The sequence below is a fragment of the Cajanus cajan genome, chromosome 1, assembly GCF_000230855.2.
Source record: "Cajanus cajan strain Asha chromosome 1, NIPB_CcT2T_4, whole genome shotgun sequence".
Classification (NCBI taxonomy): domain Eukaryota; kingdom Viridiplantae; phylum Streptophyta; class Magnoliopsida; order Fabales; family Fabaceae; genus Cajanus; species Cajanus cajan.
Window position 1 is genome coordinate 950383 of NC_138517.1, and position 20318 is coordinate 970700.

At 31.4% G+C, this 20318-nt stretch overlaps 2 protein-coding genes across 2 annotated transcripts; both read right to left on the reverse strand.

Moving 5' to 3' along the window:
* LOC109804485 (transcription factor MYB36) lies at positions 1–1625 on the reverse strand. The gene is made up of 3 exons (XM_020366319.3): positions 1262–1625; positions 898–1027; positions 1–740 (listed from the first exon to the last, which is right to left on the reverse strand). Exons 1-3 carry the CDS (start codon positions 1395–1397, stop codon positions 224–226), a joined length of 783 nt encoding a protein of 260 aa, XP_020221908.1. The 5' UTR covers positions 1398–1625; the 3' UTR covers positions 1–223.
* A 7171-nt stretch (positions 1626–8796) lies between these two features.
* Positions 8797–10312, reverse strand: OZF2 (Zinc finger C-x8-C-x5-C-x3-H type family protein). Its single transcript, XM_020366326.3, has one exon. The coding sequence runs from the start codon at positions 10269–10271 to the stop codon at positions 9192–9194; it is 1080 nt and encodes a 359-aa protein (XP_020221915.1). The 5' UTR covers positions 10272–10312; the 3' UTR covers positions 8797–9191.
* Positions 10313–20318: the final 10006 nt, after the last annotated feature.

The window sequence follows — 20318 nt, forward strand, 5'->3', positions numbered from 1 at the left end:
TTGACTAACATGCATAATTTCATATACTTCCAATAATACACCACTCATCTTTAAGTTTGAAAACAATGCAGAAGCTCACACAATTCCACATATAACCAACTGCTTTAATCAGAAAGCTAAACACTAGTAAGAGGTATTTGATTACCACTACTGTATAAAATATAAATAACTTGGTCATTAATTCCATATGCATGCAATATGCATGCCCTTAAATTATTTTCCTTCAAGTTTTTTTTGGTAGATCAACTTGGCTACTAGAAGAAGCAAATCCATGATTCAGCAGATCTTCAAGCACAACCTGAAGCAAAGTTGGATCATCCTCATGATTTGCATGGTGGTCATAACCAAACCATTGTGTATGTTTGTTGTGCTGTACTAAGCAAGCTGCATTGGAAAGCATTGAAACTTCCTTAGAGGGTGGTGTACTACTACAACTGCTTCCAGTATCAAAAGCTTCAAATTCTTGAGGCATTGGAAAAGGAACTGGAATTGGTGTTTGTTCCAAATCATAAACATGGTTGGAGCCAAACCAAGGTGAGTTCAGTTTTTGGTCCAAGATAAAGGCCTCAACTTGAGGTTGAAGATCAGTAAAAGTTGAGAATTGTTCAGAGTAAGTGTAATTATTGCTTGTGGCAACACTTGTGTTTTCTGCCAAGAACTTTTTCTTTAGCTTGGTGTTCCAGTGATTTTTCACATCATTGTCCGTTCTCCCTGGAAATTGAGCTGCTATAAGGGACCACCTGAGGGAAAAAGCGTTGCATATATATTCACTTGGTAATAATGCAAAAGGATTGCATATTCTCAAAATCAATAATTCAAATAAAGTGCATTTTATGTTATACTTTCATATAAAATAAATAAATAAATTATAATAATTAACGATTATAATGGACTTGCCTGCTTCCAATAGTGTCATAAAGGGTGCAGATAATTTTGTCTTCCTCTTCAGTGAAACCTCCAAGCTTTATATGAGGCCTGAGATAGTTCAACCATCTTAGACGACAACTTTTTCCACAACGCCTAAGGCCTAAAAGAGCACACAATTTTTCAAAGATATTGGAATTAGTTCAGACCTAACTCAACTCTAAAGACTAGTTTATCAAATTTATCTCTATTTATATATACAATTTTAGTCATATTATTGGTATTATTAAGAAAAATACAGATAAACCTACAAATGAATGACAAAGAAGATGAATTTTTCTGTGAGAATAATAATTAATTAAGAGAGGACAACACAGGGAGTGATGAATAAAGAAACCTGCTTTTTTGGGGAGAGCAATCCAATTACCACCAGTGCCATGTTTCTCTAGGTAGTTTTTGAGGGTGGCATCTTCATCAGGAGACCATGGCCCTCTTTTCACGTTAGATTTGTCACAGCATGGAGCCCTTCCCATGGCCTACTTGGCCACTGAAATGAATATACCACAAAGATCAATCACAGAGGAAGAAAAAAAATGGAGAGAGAGTGAAAAATATTTGGTGTATATGGTTGGAGAAGATGTCAAAGTGACTAAGTGAGCACAAAACATGTGGTTTTAAAAACACATCTACATGTGTCGGAACTTTTAAACTCTTGACTTTGTCTGACTGACTAACTGACTTGGCTCTTGTTTTTTGTTTCCATTTTTATGATCTTATCATACCTGCTCTCTCCTTACTTTGAATCAGTGTGCTCGGTATTTCCAACCTACTGAGTTGGCTATTCTTTGGAAATAAAGGTAAAAAGACTGAAGAGAGTGCCGGTCAATAGTGAGGGTACTCAAATTCAATAAAATAAGGGTTCATTGCATTTTTTTTTCCATAATGTTTCAAGATTATGTAAAGTTTTCTATTCAATTTTATACCAATATTATTGGTTAACCATTTACATATTATGTTCATCACTGACTATTTTGACATGTTAACTGCTAACACGTTAATTGGTGATATTTACATATAATTATTTTAAAGTTGATATGTTACATTAACAATCAAATATATTATATTAGTAGACAACTAACAGTATAAAAAGATCAAACATTAGATGATGAAATGTAAAAAAATAAATAAATAAAATAAAATAATTAGGAGATAAAACATGCAATTTTGAAAGTTGGATAATAGAATTGAGTTAATCACCTATATACTGTCAGTGCACTACTACAAGATGCATATTCTACATCGATTCTCTAAAGGCATCTACATCGGTTCTAAAACGGATGTAGAATAGAGCGATGTAGAAAATATATACAATTTTACATCAGTTCTGAAAAACCGATGTAGATTTATCAGTCAATATTTCTTTGTTATATAATACGCAATGCATGCATTTTTTATAACCATGTGCATTGCATTTTTCTATTTGTATTTTATTATTCTTTTTATAATTGTTTTAGGATATTTAGGGAAAAATTCAGGAATTAAATATATTTTAATTTTGATTATTTATTTATTTTTCTTTTATCCGAAGGAGAATCTCGATTTAAAATGAAAAGAGAGTTAATTGGGACTTAAAGAAAAGAATAATTCGTACATTTCTTTTATGTAAGACATGCTTGCATTACACTTGCTTTATTATGTAGGTTAGATGCTTGTTTCTCGGATGACTGTATTATTGTTTAATATTTATTACGAGTTTCAGTTTTCCTTTTTTTTTTTTTTTTGATGATTTGCATGTTATTTTATGTTGGGCATGCACATGGTTGTTTGATTAATACTAATGGACTAAAGTTTCGACTATTTGTATAGACTATTTAGGATTCAAGTGCTCAAAAAGTGATTTTGGAAAAAAAAAAAAGTAAATCCTTTTATATATTTAATTTACATTTTCATCTTTATTTCTAAAAAGTACTTTCCAAAAAATTAAATTTATAGTTTCAAAAAGAACTTTTTTTGAAATTATGTAAAATAACACATTTCGAGAAAGTATTTTCCAAAATATTAATTTTACTATTTTGAAAAGTACTTTTCGAAAGTGTGTTATTTTACATTATTGGAAAAAGTTAGTCCTGAAATACTAAATTTACTATTTTGGAAAGTACTTTTCGAAAATATGTAAAAAAAAATAAAATTCTAAAAAATACTTCTCAAAACACTAATTTTACTATTCCCAAAATAGTTAAATTAGTGTTCCAAAATGTTTTTTTCATAACACTAAATTTAATATTAAGGTTTTTGAAGGTTTGAAATAGGAGGAAGTGTTGAAAGAAAAATGTGCATCTAATTCGACAGAAATGGTCAAGGAAGCCACACATGTCTACAACGTCGTCGCGCATCAATTTTACGGTCTAGGTGAGAGTGAAAAGTAAAAGAAGTCAAGCAAAAAAAGAGTAATGTAAAAGGCAAAAGAACTAAAATGATCTACTAAAATTAGTGAGAAATGAAGAAAAGACAATAGAGTGCATGTGTGTTGGGGTCACTCGAAAAATATTTATACAAATTACTCGAAGAAAAGGATGATTGAAGAGGTACCTACCAAAAAAGAATATCAGAAGTTATAGACATGCATATTCGAGGATTGCTCGAAAAAATGTAAGAGGAAGTTACTGGAGGTTTTTTAGCAATTAAGTAGTTACACCAAAGTGGTTACTAAAGATCAAGTCGAGGAAATAAAAATGCATAGAAGAACGGTTACGAGGAGTTACGCTCAGGCCACGTAGTTTACATAGTGGACAGTGGTTATACGCCCACGTTGAACCCACACAAGATTAACCACTCTCGATTATCTCTATAAATAGAAGAAGCAACCTCATGTACGAAGGTCGCAAAAAATCATACTTGCATTCTCAAGCACTCACTGTCTGCGCATATGGCTTCCGTGCATGGAACTGTTGGGTATGACAACTTCTTGGCCACATTTTTTCCTTCTTTTTCTAAGGTTGTTTTAGTTTAATATAGTTTAGTTTCATAGTTTATTTTCTTCTCCAGATTACTATACATTGTAACTTGATAATTATGCGAACTGGAGGATGATTTGTATTGTTAATATATGTATTGTTCATTCCGTTTATTTGAGTATCTACATGCATGAAAATTATTGCTTGATAATCATTGATGAAAATCTGGAAATAAGTACTTATTAGTCACTCTGTCTCGTCTGTCTCCATTCTTAAGAAAGTTTAATCGTAAATAACTAAATTGAAACAATTTTGTGCTAGTTCAAATAAAAAGAACTCAAACGAATTTCACCACAAACAATGTGAAAATTAAAAAAGAGAAGAAAGGATGATAAATTGAAAGTTGAAGATATAAAATTAAAAATTAAAAATATTTTAAGAATTTTTATTTTTTTATAAAAAAGATATACTTATAAAAGAGACAAGATGCATGTATCATGAGGCTACAAATTGCATTTTTAACATTGAAGCCCAATATACAAACATACCGTTAGAAGTTAGTTCTCAAAAAGACCCAATGTTATGACGCAAAAGCTCAGATCCAGAAAGTGTCTGTTTCATGACACCTGAAAAAACCGAACGAATTTTTTTACAACCTCTTTGGATGTGAAACTGTGAAAGGAATTTTGAAGACTTGCAAACAAATTTTGCATATTTGGAAATCGAATTTAGAATTTCATTCAAAATGGAAAGGGAAGAAGAACAGAAAATGGGTAAAGGAATAAATAACAAATGTGGTAGTATGATGTTCTTTATTCTTATGCTCTTCTTATCTTAAAGCAAAAATCAAGGATTAGAAATTCTGACAATTGACAAACTCGAACCACTTTATAATTGCAAATCAGTCAAATAAACAATTAACATGTCACTTGCAATTTAATGAGTTCCATATAGCAGTATGGTATTCTCGCATGGGGAGATCATACGTGTTATAACTCTCAAATGGAGAAAACATAACATGAAGAGATCAAATAGATAGATTAATTTAATTCGTCATTAGAATGAAATTTTTCATATTTGTGTAAACGCTTATTTCACTGTTTTAGATATTGTTTTGTCCAACAATATCAATAGAAACTAAAACATAATTAAAAAAAGAAAAAGACTTTAGTATATAAAATAATAATTTAAAATGTCAACAGAAAATAGAACAATTATAATATAATAAAATATTACAATTTAGGATTGTAGATTATAATTTTTTTTTTTATAATATCACGTATTTTATTTAGATAATTATATATTAGTAGGAAAAATAAACATATCATGTCTTTTCATTCTTTCCATTAACACTATTTTTATGGATACCCATAAGATTTGAGCTCATTTTGTTATCGCACTAACCTAGCCTCAACTCAATTGTTGAAGTGTAGGGCTTAGATTTTGAATTTCTAGAATTTAATTTAAGCCTTTTTAACTTGACTAAATCATGGCCTAACAAGGACTTATCTTAAAATAAAATAAATAAAAAATTCCACATAATTGAGTTAGGCCTCATTTTAGAATATCAACTTGAATCTAGACCTTTTGACTTAGATCTATTTATAATCCAACCAACATTAAGCCTAAAACTAACCTAACTTGACATTAAGCCTAAAACTAGCCTAACTTGAACTCATTTAATGAAATGTAAGGCTTTAGTTTTAAATTTTAAAAACTAACTAAATTTAGACCTTTATAGCTTGATTTATTCATTACTTAATTTGAGCTTAACCTACAAAAGGCAGAAAGAAAGAAAAAAAAACTTAATTCTCTTTTCATATGTTCAATTTTGTTCTCACTTCAAATCTTTTCATCACGTTATGTGAAGAGACTTGTATTTTTCAGAAAATTTTAATATATATATATAAATATAAATTAAAAGCTGAATTTGATCTTAATTTTTAAAAATTATAAAAATTAGTTATCAATAAAATTAGTAGTACTTTATACAAATAACATGGTTAAAAAAAACTCCAAATGGAACATGAAGTCAAATAAGAAATTATTTATCTTATTTTTAAAATATAAAAAAAAGGCTTTGCACAGTAAACACCAACCCAGAGAGTGATATGAATTATGAACTAGGAAGGTATCAATCCAACTCAAAGCACACTAAAGAGGTTCTATCTTCTTTGCAGGATTCTGTCTTTTGGGATAGCGCCAAGGACATTATTAATATTCTCTTTTGAGAGATAATCTGTAATGAATATAGACATGCATAGCATGGATACATATAATACATGAAAGTGTTTTCAATTTCGTTGTATAGTATATATGGCAGTATTAGTCAATTCCATCAGCATCTTATCGCCAAAATGCCACAAGGCACAAGCTATTTAATCTTGTCTGTTGCTTAATAATTCATTTACATAAATATTTTTGAAAACAAAAACCTGTTGGCACACAACCAACAGTTTTCCCTCAACTCAGGGGATGCTATGAAACTTTTACTTTCGAAAACATAGGCTCTTCCCCATGACAGTGACTTTTATGTTTGTATTCTTAGTGGAAAAAATAGTCAATTGGTTCGTTAATCAAGTTTAATGTTTTTTCATAAAATTTTGTTAATACTTCTACAGAAAGAATGTAATAGTTTGTCCTCTTTTTCTTTTATTACATAGTAAAAAAAAGTTTCAACGTTTCCCCTTTTCAAAATTCATAAGAGGGCATGTTAATGCTTGTAAAATTCCCTATCAAATCTCCACTTGTAGTTCTCTGAATGCTCCTACAAATATGATCGAGAGGAATCAAATATATAACTGAAAAAACATAGCGTTTGTAGCACTAATATGCATCAATTAACTCTCTAATGCATCACAAATATAACACAATATAGAACACTTACCATATGTCCCATTTCTTGATTCTATGTCACTGCTCCCCTTTCCGGTGTCAAAGAATTCCTAGACATGGCCACTCAAGAAGAAAGCGACAAAAAATTTGTCTTTTATGATTGATGAGAATACAAGTTACTATCCCTATTAACTGTTATTAAGTTCAGAGTTGGCATGCCTATTGTGAAGCTACTAGTAATTTCTTTCCGGTTTATTTATTTTCCCTTTTCCCTCTCTGATTTCTCCAGCTGGAACTTTTGATACAACGATCACGTATTAGTTTAAAGTGATAATCTTCCGGAAAAAAAAAAGTTAGTTAAAAAGACCATGTAGTAATGAATCAATATCAATAATTTCAAAGCATTGAAAATGTTTTATTTAAATGTAATGGTTTGCAAATTTATTTAATCTTGGACATTTCACATGATTGTTTATAAAACAACAATTTATGAGAATTCACGTTCTAACTAACATGGACCACTTGAGATTTTATATAGAACACTCAAGAATGCGTGAAAATTTGCTCATATAAAAGACAAGCACACTAAATGCTTCTGGAACATATTACAAGTATCCGAGGACCTTATGTCCCCAAATGGAAATGGCATAGTGGGGCAACAAGCACCATACGGTCTACACCTTTATTAGACGTTCATGTCAATTTAAGGATTATTGTGATTTGCTTTTTACTCTTAATTTACAAACGTGCCACCACTAGCCACTAGGGTTAAGACTTGAGAACACTATTACGATAAAAATAACACGATTGGAATTTAGAGATTTCATTAAAATCAATTAGTTTATTCAACAGATATTAATAATCTATAAAGTTGATAAATCATCACCAATAATATGATTATAAAAAGTAGAAAAAGTAACACAGACCAATCTAAAACCCTTGACAATTTTGGATTTAAGATATGTATAGGTTCCCCCGGTCCATTTCAGGATGACAGATCTATGATCGCGATGAGTGATAGGCTTACTTTTCAAACTAGCTATTGATGTAAAATTACTTGCTCTGACCTTTTAACGTGGTTAATAATTTAATACACCATTCATCGGGTCACTTTAACTCAAGACTTGCTCAACTTTAGACTCTAATAATCTTTAGCTGGGGCAATAAGAATCTAGTGACATAATACAAACATCCTATGCTTTACTCATTCATCGGCTTAGTCTTCTACACTCGAGATAACAAGAGGATCGATATTTTTTCTTAACAAGTAATGCTTCCTCTGAGGGTCACATACTGACATCATCGATGGAACCATCTCTTTGCAAGTCGACAAAACTGCAAAGAAAACTCACAAGTCACCATTTTCGTGTCAAAATGGGTTACCGCACGAGGATGAGGAGATAGAACTGAAGGAACTTCTCGAATGGAATTCATTGACTAATGTAAAAATTAATGGAAATCTAACTACAACTGGATTATCATATAATTAAAAACTATAGACTATATTATTGCCATATCTCTAATGGATTGAGAACAACAATTTCAAAATGCATTGAAACTAAAATTTAATCAAAACCCACTTATTAATTTCTCAGAACAAAATTGGAAGATTTTAGAACTATTTTAAAAATCATGTGTAAATGCGAGCTTAAAAATCATTCCTTCACGTTCATTAAAACGAACCTGAAGATATATACCTTATATCTCATGAATTCGTATCCAAACCTTTTCCTTTACCATGCTGCGCCAAGTCCATGCTCTTATCCCAAATGCACTACCCGCCAAATGTTAGGTGCTGTTGTAGGGTACAGGGTATCTGGATTTTACTTCACACTATTTTTTATAAGTTCTTTCATTTTTAATAGTTAGAATCCAACCGTTAAACCAAATCAGTCACTCACTTCCATCCCAATTTCCGCAAATTTATCTCAAATGTTTCAACCACAAAAAAGATTTAGACAAGTTATTCTGATACACCACAGCAAAATCGTTTCTGGTTTCCACTCTCGTCTTCACTACACAAACAGAAGAGAATCTGTCCCAAATAAAACCAAACCTCCTCTGCAAGCTAAAAACACAACCACAAGATCTGTGACAAGCAATTAAAACAAAGTCACAACAGAGAACACAGAGAAGCAGAAAATTTTCAACAAAATATACTTCACATAAATAATCTGCATGACAAGCTAGAAGGAGCTTGGCTTGGCTTGGATCCTAAACATTATACATTTGTACATCAATGAGATTAGTAAGGGACAATAACAGACACACTAGTTAATTAAAACATGGTAATAATAATTCATATTCATAATAATAACAATAATAATAATAGTAAGCTACTAACTATACAAAAGCTTTGGATACTTTGATCTCCCAAATCAATGCATCATGTGGAGAGGTCTTGACTTGACTCTTGATTTTCCAAGAAAACTCCCCCCAAAAAAGAGATTATCCTCTTCACCCATACCATACCATACCATACCATGAAAATCAAATATTTACACTACACCGTCACAACTCCAAACAATAAAAGCCCCATCACTTCACGAGCTCTGAAACCCACCCAACATCCGGAGCCCCGGTTACCTGACCCGAACCCGACCCGTCCAGGGAATTCTCCTTGCTCAGCTTCTCAAACATCTTAGCCCTAATGTCCCTCCCGGACTCCACCCTCTCCATCACCGGCTCTTCCTCGCAACAACTCTTCTCCCAAAGATCGAAATAACTAACACCCGACCGAACCGGTTGCTGAGTTGGCGTACTCGGGAGGCTACAAAAACCGGGTCGGAGCACCGAACCTCTCGGTGAAGACCCGAAGCAAGGTGACCCGATCCCGATCGACGCGTTTCGTTTCTGAGGCATGGATTTTACCTTCCCAAGCTGCAAATTCCGCAGAGAAGCCACCATCTCGTTCATCGACGGCGATACCGGCGGCGACTCCGGCGGGGAGACAGACGCCGCCGGAGAAGACATAAACGGCGCCATCGAGATTTGCCTCATCGGAGAACCATCATAGGACTCCGGCGAGTTTGAGCTTCTCGGACTCTGCATCGGAACCAGCCTTAGCTGCTCCGGCGTGTGCGCGAAGAAGCACACGCGCCGGCGGCAGCTGGTGCCGTCCTTGCAAGGCTGAGTCCGGTAGCGCGCGGGGTGGAGCCAGCACTCGAAGACGCCGTGCGCGAACTCGCACGCGTCGCCCTTTTTGCAGCTTCCCTTGCGAAACTCCGGGCACGCCGTGCCGGAGTAGTGGAACTTCCGCGGGTCGCGGCGGCGCGCCTTCTCGCCGGGATGCGCGTACGGACACTCCGTCCAGTCGTGCGATCTGCCACGTGCGCACCGCCTCACCTTGAACTCGAACATGCGGAAGTGGTCGCAGGAATACGCGTCGACCGGCGCGTCCATCGCAACCTCCGAGTCAGAATCGGCGTCCGTTTCGTTTGACGGTAGATAACGCTGCAGCGCCGTTAGCGCCTCCTGGAGATAGTACGGAGAGTACTCGCCGGCATTGGCGTCGTTAGTTAGAAACGGCGAAAACATCTCAGCCGTTGGATTATCGTCAGTTGGCCACGGTGGCACGTGAACCGTTGGATTGGCTCTATGGTGCTCTCCGAGCATCATTGTTTTTAGTGATGAATTTTGGTTACAGAAACTCCGGCAGGGTTGGGTTGCTTATAAACTGCCACTTAACTCGCGTTTGACCGTGGTTAGGTTCTCGGTGACCGTGGTTTGGTTAAAAAAATCAATGAACATGAACTGCAATTTTACACTGCGGTTAAAGTAGTGGGGGATTTGTGTGTCACCGCGCTCGTGTGTGACAGACGGCTTCTGCGTCTGCCATGTATGTCGACTGAGGGGTAATTATCGTGCCACGTGGCGCGCGGTTACTGAGGGTCATTTGGAATAATCACCGCTCTGTGTCGCCTTTCGACTTTTTCTCTCTCAGACGCCCCGGGTCTCCGGAAAGCGGTGCAGCGTGTAATACGCCACATTAATCAAACAAGATATATCTCTCTCTCTCTCTCAATAATCTCTTTATGGCGAAAATTAAATGAAAAGATAAGAGTAGTAGAATATTATTACAAGTTTACAACAGTAATAATAAATTATAGTAACCGAACAGATTTTTTTGTCACTTTAAAAAATAGAAAGAAAAGTGATGAAATTTTGAAAGCCCACAGTGTGGAGTGAAGAGAATAATTTCAATTTTATTGTGAAATTGAACCAATGGGCAAGAATGTTGTTTTATGCTTAAAGTCATGGGGAAACTTGTTTTATTGTTTTCTTTTCTGGCCACTGGAAGACTTGGAAAGCAACCCTCATATGAGACTAGAAAATTTTGTTGGAATCTATGATCTTTATAGAGCTTTAATTCCATTCATTTTTACTTATATTATATTTAATTAAATATAACTTTTAAAATAATTCATTTAAATTTCATATTTTATGATACGATAACTGTTCCAGTATTGGAGACCGCCGCCGAAGAACCCTTAGCGATATCAAGCTAAAAGAACTTGACAGCAGTCTTGATCTGCCGCCTTAACCTAATCATTGTTATATATAACGGTGTAGTGTTATAGACATGAATCACACTTATGATCCCATAAATCACGCTTCATTATAGACTCGTAACTCCCGGTATTTATTACCGTTCCCACGGATCGTGGGATCTTATTGATTGTCCGAGTGAGTCAGTTAATCTTCCCGTATTTGAGTCCCTCTTGTATGATCGGCATTTTACCGACCTACCTCTGGTCGGCCACCACGGTACAATAACCTATTATCAATTGATGATATAAAAATTATATTATCAAATACATTACAATCAAATTTATATTTCAGGTCATTTTCTGGTGAGAACAACTGTTGTGAAGTTTGATCCACGCTGCAAGTTATCAAATAAACCGCTCGGGTTACTATCTAACTATTATTACAACCAACTAAACACATTAAGCGTTACTATATTGGCTTAAATATTTTTTACTACCAATAAAATCATGAGTATGTTTTTATATTGATATTTCAAAAAAGAATATTATTTATTTTTCATATTTATACAATTTAAACTTATTATTTTTAATTTATACTATTATATAATTATTTTAATTACTTATTTTTTTTATTGAAAAATTAAATAGTCATATCAAATATTATTCACTTATAATTATTAGTAATATTTTTAATTGACAAAAAAAGGTAATTAACTTATGAATTACTACTAAACGTTACTTTGATGAAAGAATTTGAAGTATTTGTTAAATGATAGAAGGCGACGATACGTATTTAATAAAGTTTATAATGTATATATAAGTATAAATACGATAGTCAAAGCAGTGAGCATAATAAATAGTAGTTAAAGTTTGTAGTTAAAAAATAAAAATATGGTAGAAGCGTTTCTAAATTTTGTGTAGGAAGGAGAGGGTACTGCAGCGGTGGATTTTACGATACGACATCTTAGGTGATACCTAGAGGTAAGAGGTAAGAGGTTGAGGTTGAGGCGTGTGATTGCATGAGGAGGGGTTCACGTTTGTTGTGATGAGGCCTAGAGAAATAAAATTAAGAAAATAATGGGATAAGTGGGAGTAGATGCAGCATCAATTATCAATTAAAGATTTCCATTTTAGATAATGAAGAACAAATCCTGAAGTTGAAATCAGAACCGATGACGAGACCGTTTCTTACATGCATCCACCCACTTATCACATTACAAGAAACATGTCATGTATCATCCAAACTTTTATTTTATATGGTGAACTAATTATAATATATATATATATATATGCATAATATTTATGTCATAATATAAATTATTTATTTTAGATTTAAAATATAATTTAAATGTTAAAAAATATTTATTTATAAAAAATTTAAATATTATTTATATATTTAAATATAATACTAATTTATATAATTAATTATAAAATTTTGTTATATAAAATAAATATTTAAATTATAAAATGCACATAATGTTGTAAAAAATAACTCGTTTCAATTATTGTGCCTGATATTAATCGAGTAATTTAATTATTTTATTTATTTTTAAAATAGGTGTACTATTTTCTTTTAGAGTGCTCATTACTATTGTTTTGATTTATATTTGTAGGTTAAAAAAAATAAATCATTAAATTATTTTTAATTTTCAATATGTCGTTCTATTAGTTTTTGTTTTTTAATTATCTCCACATTCATTAAATATTTTATATTTTGAAGAAGCAGTCTTTCGATAATTTTATTTTGAAAAAAATAACCCTTCGACATTATTATTTACATAATAAATTTAAGAACTACTAAAAATAAATAATTTTTTTCACAGCACGCAGCAATTAATTATTTTATGCATTTTCTTTTCCGACATGAGGCATCAAAAGTTAAAATATTCATCAACAATGTGTAATTAGACAATACACATAAAACTATGAGTGCAATATATTAATAAATATGTAATATTTAACCAATAAAAAAAAAGACTTAAGTATTATTTGGTTTGGTGGAATATAAATTTTATTTAAAAAATACAAGGTTTTCCTAACACAAGTTGTTCGAAATATCATAATTATCCTGTTCCATTTTTTTTCTTATATATATATATATATAACACTATATTGCTATATAGCATGAAATAAACATCAACTCTAATAACAATTAATTTAAATTTAAATGTTATTATCCTTTAAATTTATGGTAATTTTTTATTTTTAAAAATTTAAAATAAAATTAATTTCTGTAATTTTTTTTTAAAAAAATTAATCTTTTAAGTATTAGTAATATATTTGAAAGTGACAAATTAAAATAATTACATAACATCAACTAGATTTAATATTATATTTTTACTAATAAAAATACTAATAGATAAATTTTATATGAAAATATTTAATAAATTTTTTTAAAAAAATTAAATATAAAGACAAATATTTTTTTTAAATTACAAAAGTTAAAAAAAAATAATTTTAAATTTAAGAAATTAAAAATAAATTTATCTTAAATTTATAATATTTAAACTTGATTTTATTAAAAAAAATAAGTTGATAATCATCGGACTTTAACTTTATAATTAATTTTTTTCTAAGCTTCGAACCGAAGAGTCAAGATGTTATTTAAAATAATCAAAATGTATAATTTGGATAAACTACATGTTGGTAACGTAAATTCGTATTTAATCTAATGTATCATATAAATTTTTAGTTACTTATTAGTGAAAGATATTTATGTGAAATGAAAAAATGAGTAATAAATAGTTTTGAAAATAAAATAAAAATTGTATAGAGTGACTTTGGTAAATTTAAATTAAATTGTATTGTTGGGGTGGTTCATGTTAATTAAGGGTTTTTATTTATCTGACGTCAACATCATCTCGGAGTTGATGGCTATCTAATCAATTACTTGACTTTCATAGCCCTCACCACACCGTTCTTATCATCTCCACTTCCACACCGTCCCTTTTTTTTTTTAATATTCTTTTTCTTTTGTCCATATTTTATTTTTCACGACAAAGACAAGATCATCAATACTTAACCCCCACAAAATAAAATGGTTTCGAAGAAAGAAAGCTTTTTCAAAAACAAAAAAAAAGGCAAAATCGAAACAAGAATATATGGATCTTTTGTAAAAGAAAGTTTAGTTTCACACTTAAAAAAAAAAAAACAATTTACACTATTTATTATCAATAATTTTGTAAGTATTATAAACAAGTACTTCTTTTTTAATTTCAAAATCTCAAACATTTTAAACCCTATTTTTTTTCCGTTTTGGAATGTTATTCTTTTGATTCACTTTGTAAAAGTAAATGAAATTTTCATAAAGTTTTTATTATAATTTTTCGTTACAAATATTTTAGTTGAGAAAGAAAAATATATACACAAAAAAAAAATACTATGTTAGCACTTAGCAGCATGATTGAAAATGACATGATGAAAGAACTTGTTATAAACAACACACACTATTAGAAGAGATGGACGCGTCTTGCGTACAGAATCTGCACTGCACTCCTATAAATTACCCTCCCGCAGGACATGCGTGGTACTTGGTACGAACACTACGGGGTGTCTCGATCCTTCTCACAACATATTTTAATCTATTATCTTCAATCATAGGACTTCATTATAAGATTAACAAAATGATCAACAACAAGTTGAAGAACCTCTTCTGATTTTAATCACACTTAATTCAAACGATTTTTTTAAACATAATTTAAATATCATAAAACACTTCATTTATAAATAATTAAAGATAAACTCATATTCCATGTAAATTAACATTCCAAAATTCCAAATTCTATACTTACCAAAGGCCAAAAATGTCTAGTGGACTAATTGCTTCCATAACCTGCCTTTCTAATTGGACCGTCTCGCCCGTAGGTCGATTGGTATCGTCGGCTCGGCCGTAGACCGATTAGTATCGCTGAATATAAGGGTTACTATGCGTGTGAGGCCGACTATAAACCTGTGCACTACCTAGGCCGATTCACCTGACTGTAACCTTGGCCGACTCACTCGACTGTAACCTTGGCCGACTCACCCGACTGTAACCTTGGCCGACTCTCCCTCTTAGAGTCAGATACCGATCGACTCCCACTCATAAAGGCTTACTCGGTTATTATCTGATTGGACACTCAGTAAATGGCGAGGTCCCACCTTCACTCACCAAGTATTTTCCAGATTGTAACGGCTAAAGAGATTCTCATATTCACGGGGCCCATAAGGCCCGTAAACAAGAAACTATAAAATCCAAAATCCTAGAGTTAAGAAGACAGATTACACTCTTGAATGCTCTGGCTTTGAGGTCTGACTTAGGAAAAGACCCTAGTCCACCCTTTGGCCGGAACACTAATATTACATATTAAACGAGGTTTTAATCTATTAAAGTATTAAGATTACGTAAATCACTTGCAAGTTTCGATAGTTTGATCAATATACTATATTTAAAAAGCCAAAAAGGATCCACACATGACAGGAAGAATAAAAAAAATAAAAAAAACTAGCCAATTATAGAGGAGCACTAAACAAGTAAAAGAGGATTGCGAATTAATCTCACTCAAACCCTAGCAAACGTCCCCTTCAATTAACGTCAAAATATTCCGTCATGCTCTGTGAAATCAAACGCTTTTGCTCCGAACCGCAAATTGTTCTGTCACAGCTAGAGTTTCACGTATGTTGAGATTTTGATTTGCTTGAATTGGAATACTAATTAATTAAATAAAAATAATATATATATATATATATATATATCATGAATTGGCATAGGACGCTTTGATATACACAAGACATCTTTTGATCCTATGTATTTAATTAGGTTATTAGCACCGAACCATGCCTCACTTGTTGGATATATTCAATGATCTCTTCTAATTAGTTTTGGTGATGTCATCACTCATTAACTATTTCTGATAACTTGGCAACTAATTAATGTAGTTCTAGAACCAGCAAAACGTATGCATGATTTCTTCCTTTGAATTGCACTGAGGAAGTTGCTGGCTTAAATTTTGACGTGCCATGCATCTTTGTCAATCGTTACCGTGTTAGCATGAATGGCAAGAGGCTATATTTTTTTCTTGAGGCTTAGCCGGAATTATTAATTGGATCCTTAATTAATGGTCAAATTATATAGATATCAGCTTAGAGAAATTGTAATTATCCATTCAATTTATACAATCTGTTACACGTACGAATACGATATAAAAAGACCAATAAGAAGAGAAGAAAGAAATGTATAACGTGGGGTCGAATTAGTAAATACACAATTACATATACAAAATTTAAACTGAAAATTATGGATTAATTAATAAATTAAAAGTATTTCACATTGTTTAATTAATTAATTGACATTAGGGTTTTAATGAGTATGAGTTATAGTTGCGTAGTGATGTGGATGTCATAAAATATTGGAACAGCATTTAGTTCGAAATCTGAACCCGTGGACCACACAGCATATATATCCTCTGAGCCTGAGCCTGAGCCTGAGCATTGCAGGACCTCGAATGAATGAAGCAAACTAATTCTGGTAGAGGTAGCATATATATAGCATCAAAATGTCATCGATCACAGTGATGTTTTGGCTTATTATCAGAGATCTATATGAACTTCCACTGCATACTGTTTCCACCGCATGATTAAATTATTTCTTCCGTACTATCTATTATCCTTCAGATCATGCTTCGTGTTTAGTTAACAAAACAAGCACACGGAAAGTTTTTAAATCCACGCCTTCCAACTCTGGACATTGCCACTGCCAATTTATTTCAACCAAACACATGCTAGCTAGCTGCACTCATAATCTACATAATATGCTCTTAATGTCAGTTTCCACCTTACTCAACCATATAAATCTGAGTTCACGTATAAAATCACAATTTCTTTCACTTATAAATTTTTTATATATCATAACTTTTACTTAATATGAAATTTTTATTTATTTTTTTAAGTTTAGTACTATTAGATTTTTTTACATAAATAAATAGTGAATAATCTTTCTTAATTATTTAAAATAAATAAGACTTCAATTTTTTGTTTTTATATATGCACTACAAAATAATTATCCATATTAATTAGATAACGAGGAGCTGCATTATTATTCCAAATTCACGGGTTATCATTATCTGTCCAAAATGTGCGATTTGTAAAAGGTTGAATTTGGACTAATCAAGCACGATATGCACTGAATTAAGTTTAGTGTATAGGTAAAAAATTGCACTGATTAAGAAATAGCTTTCTGACTCTTTCTTCATCAAGCATATAATTAAGTAACATGAACTTGGCCTGTTTCATCCCCTATGTGTCCATGTGCCCTTGTTCCTATGTGAACAATCCTTTTGGTTGAATAATGATTGCTGTCACACCTAAGAGAGGCATAATGGGTTGGCGTAGGTGCATACGTGGAGGATAACCCTCAAGCATTCAGAATGAATCAAAAAGTATTTATAATTGAATTTAAAGGGTTGGTGGCATGGGCTAGGGCATGTGAAAAGGAAGGAGTAGGGTAGTCCTAGGAAAGAGAGGAAGTATCAAAGAAAGGTTCTGCCCAACTTTAAGCAGCAAGCAAACCAATACCATAAAATGTATTATCACAAGTGTTGTCGGTATTGTTTTTAAACTAAAATTAGAATTTCATTTGAATAATATCTCTAATATTATATTTTTTTATTATCAAATAGTAATGCAAACTGAAGTTACATATATATTAACTAAATATAAGGAAAAAAAAATATTTAAGTGAGAGAATTTTAATTATATAAAATTATATAAAATAATATATCAAGAAAAATTTAAATATAATATATTTTAGATCTCATCTACCATTTATCTACTTTGTAAATGTGAGAAGTGCATTGAAAAAAATCATATTTTATATTAAGTATTAAGCAAAGACAAAATAAAACAAAGAAAGAGTAATTGTTTCGTTATAAAGTAGTTATTGTCTATAAAAAAAATATAGATGTAATTAAAAAAATATATTGATAGCATAAAGTGATAGTCATAAATAGAGTCTCTGACACCTTTCTGCCTCCTTCACTGCAAACGCTACACTTGGCCTTGTTGCGTTGCCCTAGATCGTCCTTTCCTTTAATAGCACTTCTACGATTACGCCACATGCGTGTCCTTTCTTTCGTCCTTTTACTCCATTCCTTTATTGCCCTACACGTTGCACTCTGGATAACTCTATCCAAATCCTCATGTCCGACAAATTCTATACCACTTTCCTTATGCCTCCATTTATTCCCATTTTCTATATCAAAACTCCTTCTTTTTTTTTACAATTTAAAATGTTTATTTAACAAGAATATATCTTCCATAGGTTTTTCAAGAACAACTCTACAAATATTCTTAAATACTTTTAGATATCTTTCATTAGTTCCAAAAAAAACACGTGTTTCTTATTTTGAAGAGTCTTATACCAAATATGAAAACATTTCTTCGCATTAAATGTCGTTTCATTGTATTGTAAAAATTAATATTTTTGTTAGATCCAACTTTTGTTGATAGACTCAATTTTTTTTTATATGTAATGTAATTGAGTTTGATTTAATAAAACATACATATAAAAAACTGTGAAGATTTTCTCTTTTACGCTTGACTTTTTATATCAAGAAATTAATCGTACATTAATCTAACAACGGAGTCCTTTAAATGTCTTTTAAACGTGATTACTAATTCTTTAATGAACTTTATATCTACAAGAAACGAATCTTAATCTGAAAGTCTTACTTGGATATGATCGAGGAGGTGCAACTTAGGAAATGAAAGTTAGACAAGATAATTTCGCAAGATTTAGTAAATGCATGTATTAATTACTCGTACTAAGTGATAATTAAAGCAAAAATTAGATATCGTTTTCAGCGAGAACTTTTGTATAAGTATTATATGTACTACTTGACTTATACAAATTAAGCTAAACATGAAGTGATTACTTTATGAATATGTTTTAGAGTTGTTTGACTATCGAATATCATCTGCTCATGGTCGATCGATCTAAAGATAACGCTATCAAAACTTTAGGTTAAGTTCATCTAAAAGAAATTAAACTTTATAAAGTAAAATATATATATTACGTACGTTGGGAAGAAAACAAAAAAAAAAAGAAGGTCTCATAATATTAACAATTAAAAGACCTACCATATACTTTTTTAATCGAAAATATTCAAAATTTACTAAGTCATTGAGTCAGTCTTATTCCCATCACTTGGGAGGACTTACGTAAGGTCGAAAAGGAAGGACGACATTCCCTACTACATCTTTGCAAAAGAATACCTCAGGTTTTTTTGCAAGTACAAAAAGTATAGACTTAATAATTATATGATCAATTTACTCAGGTAAAACGAACACACCAAAAACAAACAATTATTAAGAAATAAAAAGTTTTGTGTTGGATATTTAATATTCACACTGGACACATAGCTGTTTGTTGCTGCTCCCTTCATTTTTCTTTATCTCTTTCTTTTCTCTTATTACATCATATGACTGATTACATTTTACTGTATATATTTTACCAAATAAATATTACTGAATATATTTTATTTATTCTACTTTCTTCCTCTTTCTTTCCCTAGGTGTTATGGGACACATAAGTTTTCGTGAACTGTATTTTCCTAAATATTTTTATTTGTTTTATCCTTAAAAAATGAAACATTATTAATCATTAATTTTCAGTTACATATACTGAATTGACAACCAAATCCAATAATCACTACAATGAGCCAAATTTCTTAGAAATGAACGCTTTGTTTTCTAATAAAATCCTAATTTCTCTAGAGATAGCAATTAAAAAACATATATTAAATTCAACGAATCACGATAATGCATGCCATCATGAATCATGATCCAATTATAAAATTAAATATTAGTGGACTTAATAATGTATTTTATTATCTAATTTTTAATTACGAATTTTATCACATAATAACTTTTTATTATATTTTTTGTTTAACTTTTAAAATTTTACATATTTTAACTGTTCAATATTGATAGTTAACTTTTACGGGTACTAATAGTTAACTTCTGACATAATACATTAATAATTGGTATGACATGTTGATGGTTAATATGATGCATTATTTAATATGATTATTTGTATATCATATTTATGATTTATCATTAGTGATCAAAATATATATATAATTCAAAATATTATGACATGAAGATGAATGAAAACATATAAAGTGTGACCTAACTTTGT

Bases quoted from the DNA above. Each gene is read 5' to 3' on its own strand.
- OZF2 (XM_020366326.3), bottom strand. From the start codon at position 10,271: ATGATGCTCGGAGAGCACCATAGAGCCAATCCAACGGTTCACGTGCCA.
- LOC109804485 (XM_020366319.3), bottom strand. From the start codon at position 1,397: ATGGGAAGGGCTCCATGCTGTGACAAATCTAACGTGAAAAGAGGGCCA. The intron at 1,028-1,261 runs GTTTCTTTATTC...GTGCTCTTTTAG, and splicing joins TGCTCTCCCCAAAAAAGCAG to GCCTTAGGCGTTGTGGAAAA. The intron at 741-897 runs GCAAGTCCATTA...TTTTTCCCTCAG, and splicing joins TATGACACTATTGGAAGCAG to GTGGTCCCTTATAGCAGCTC.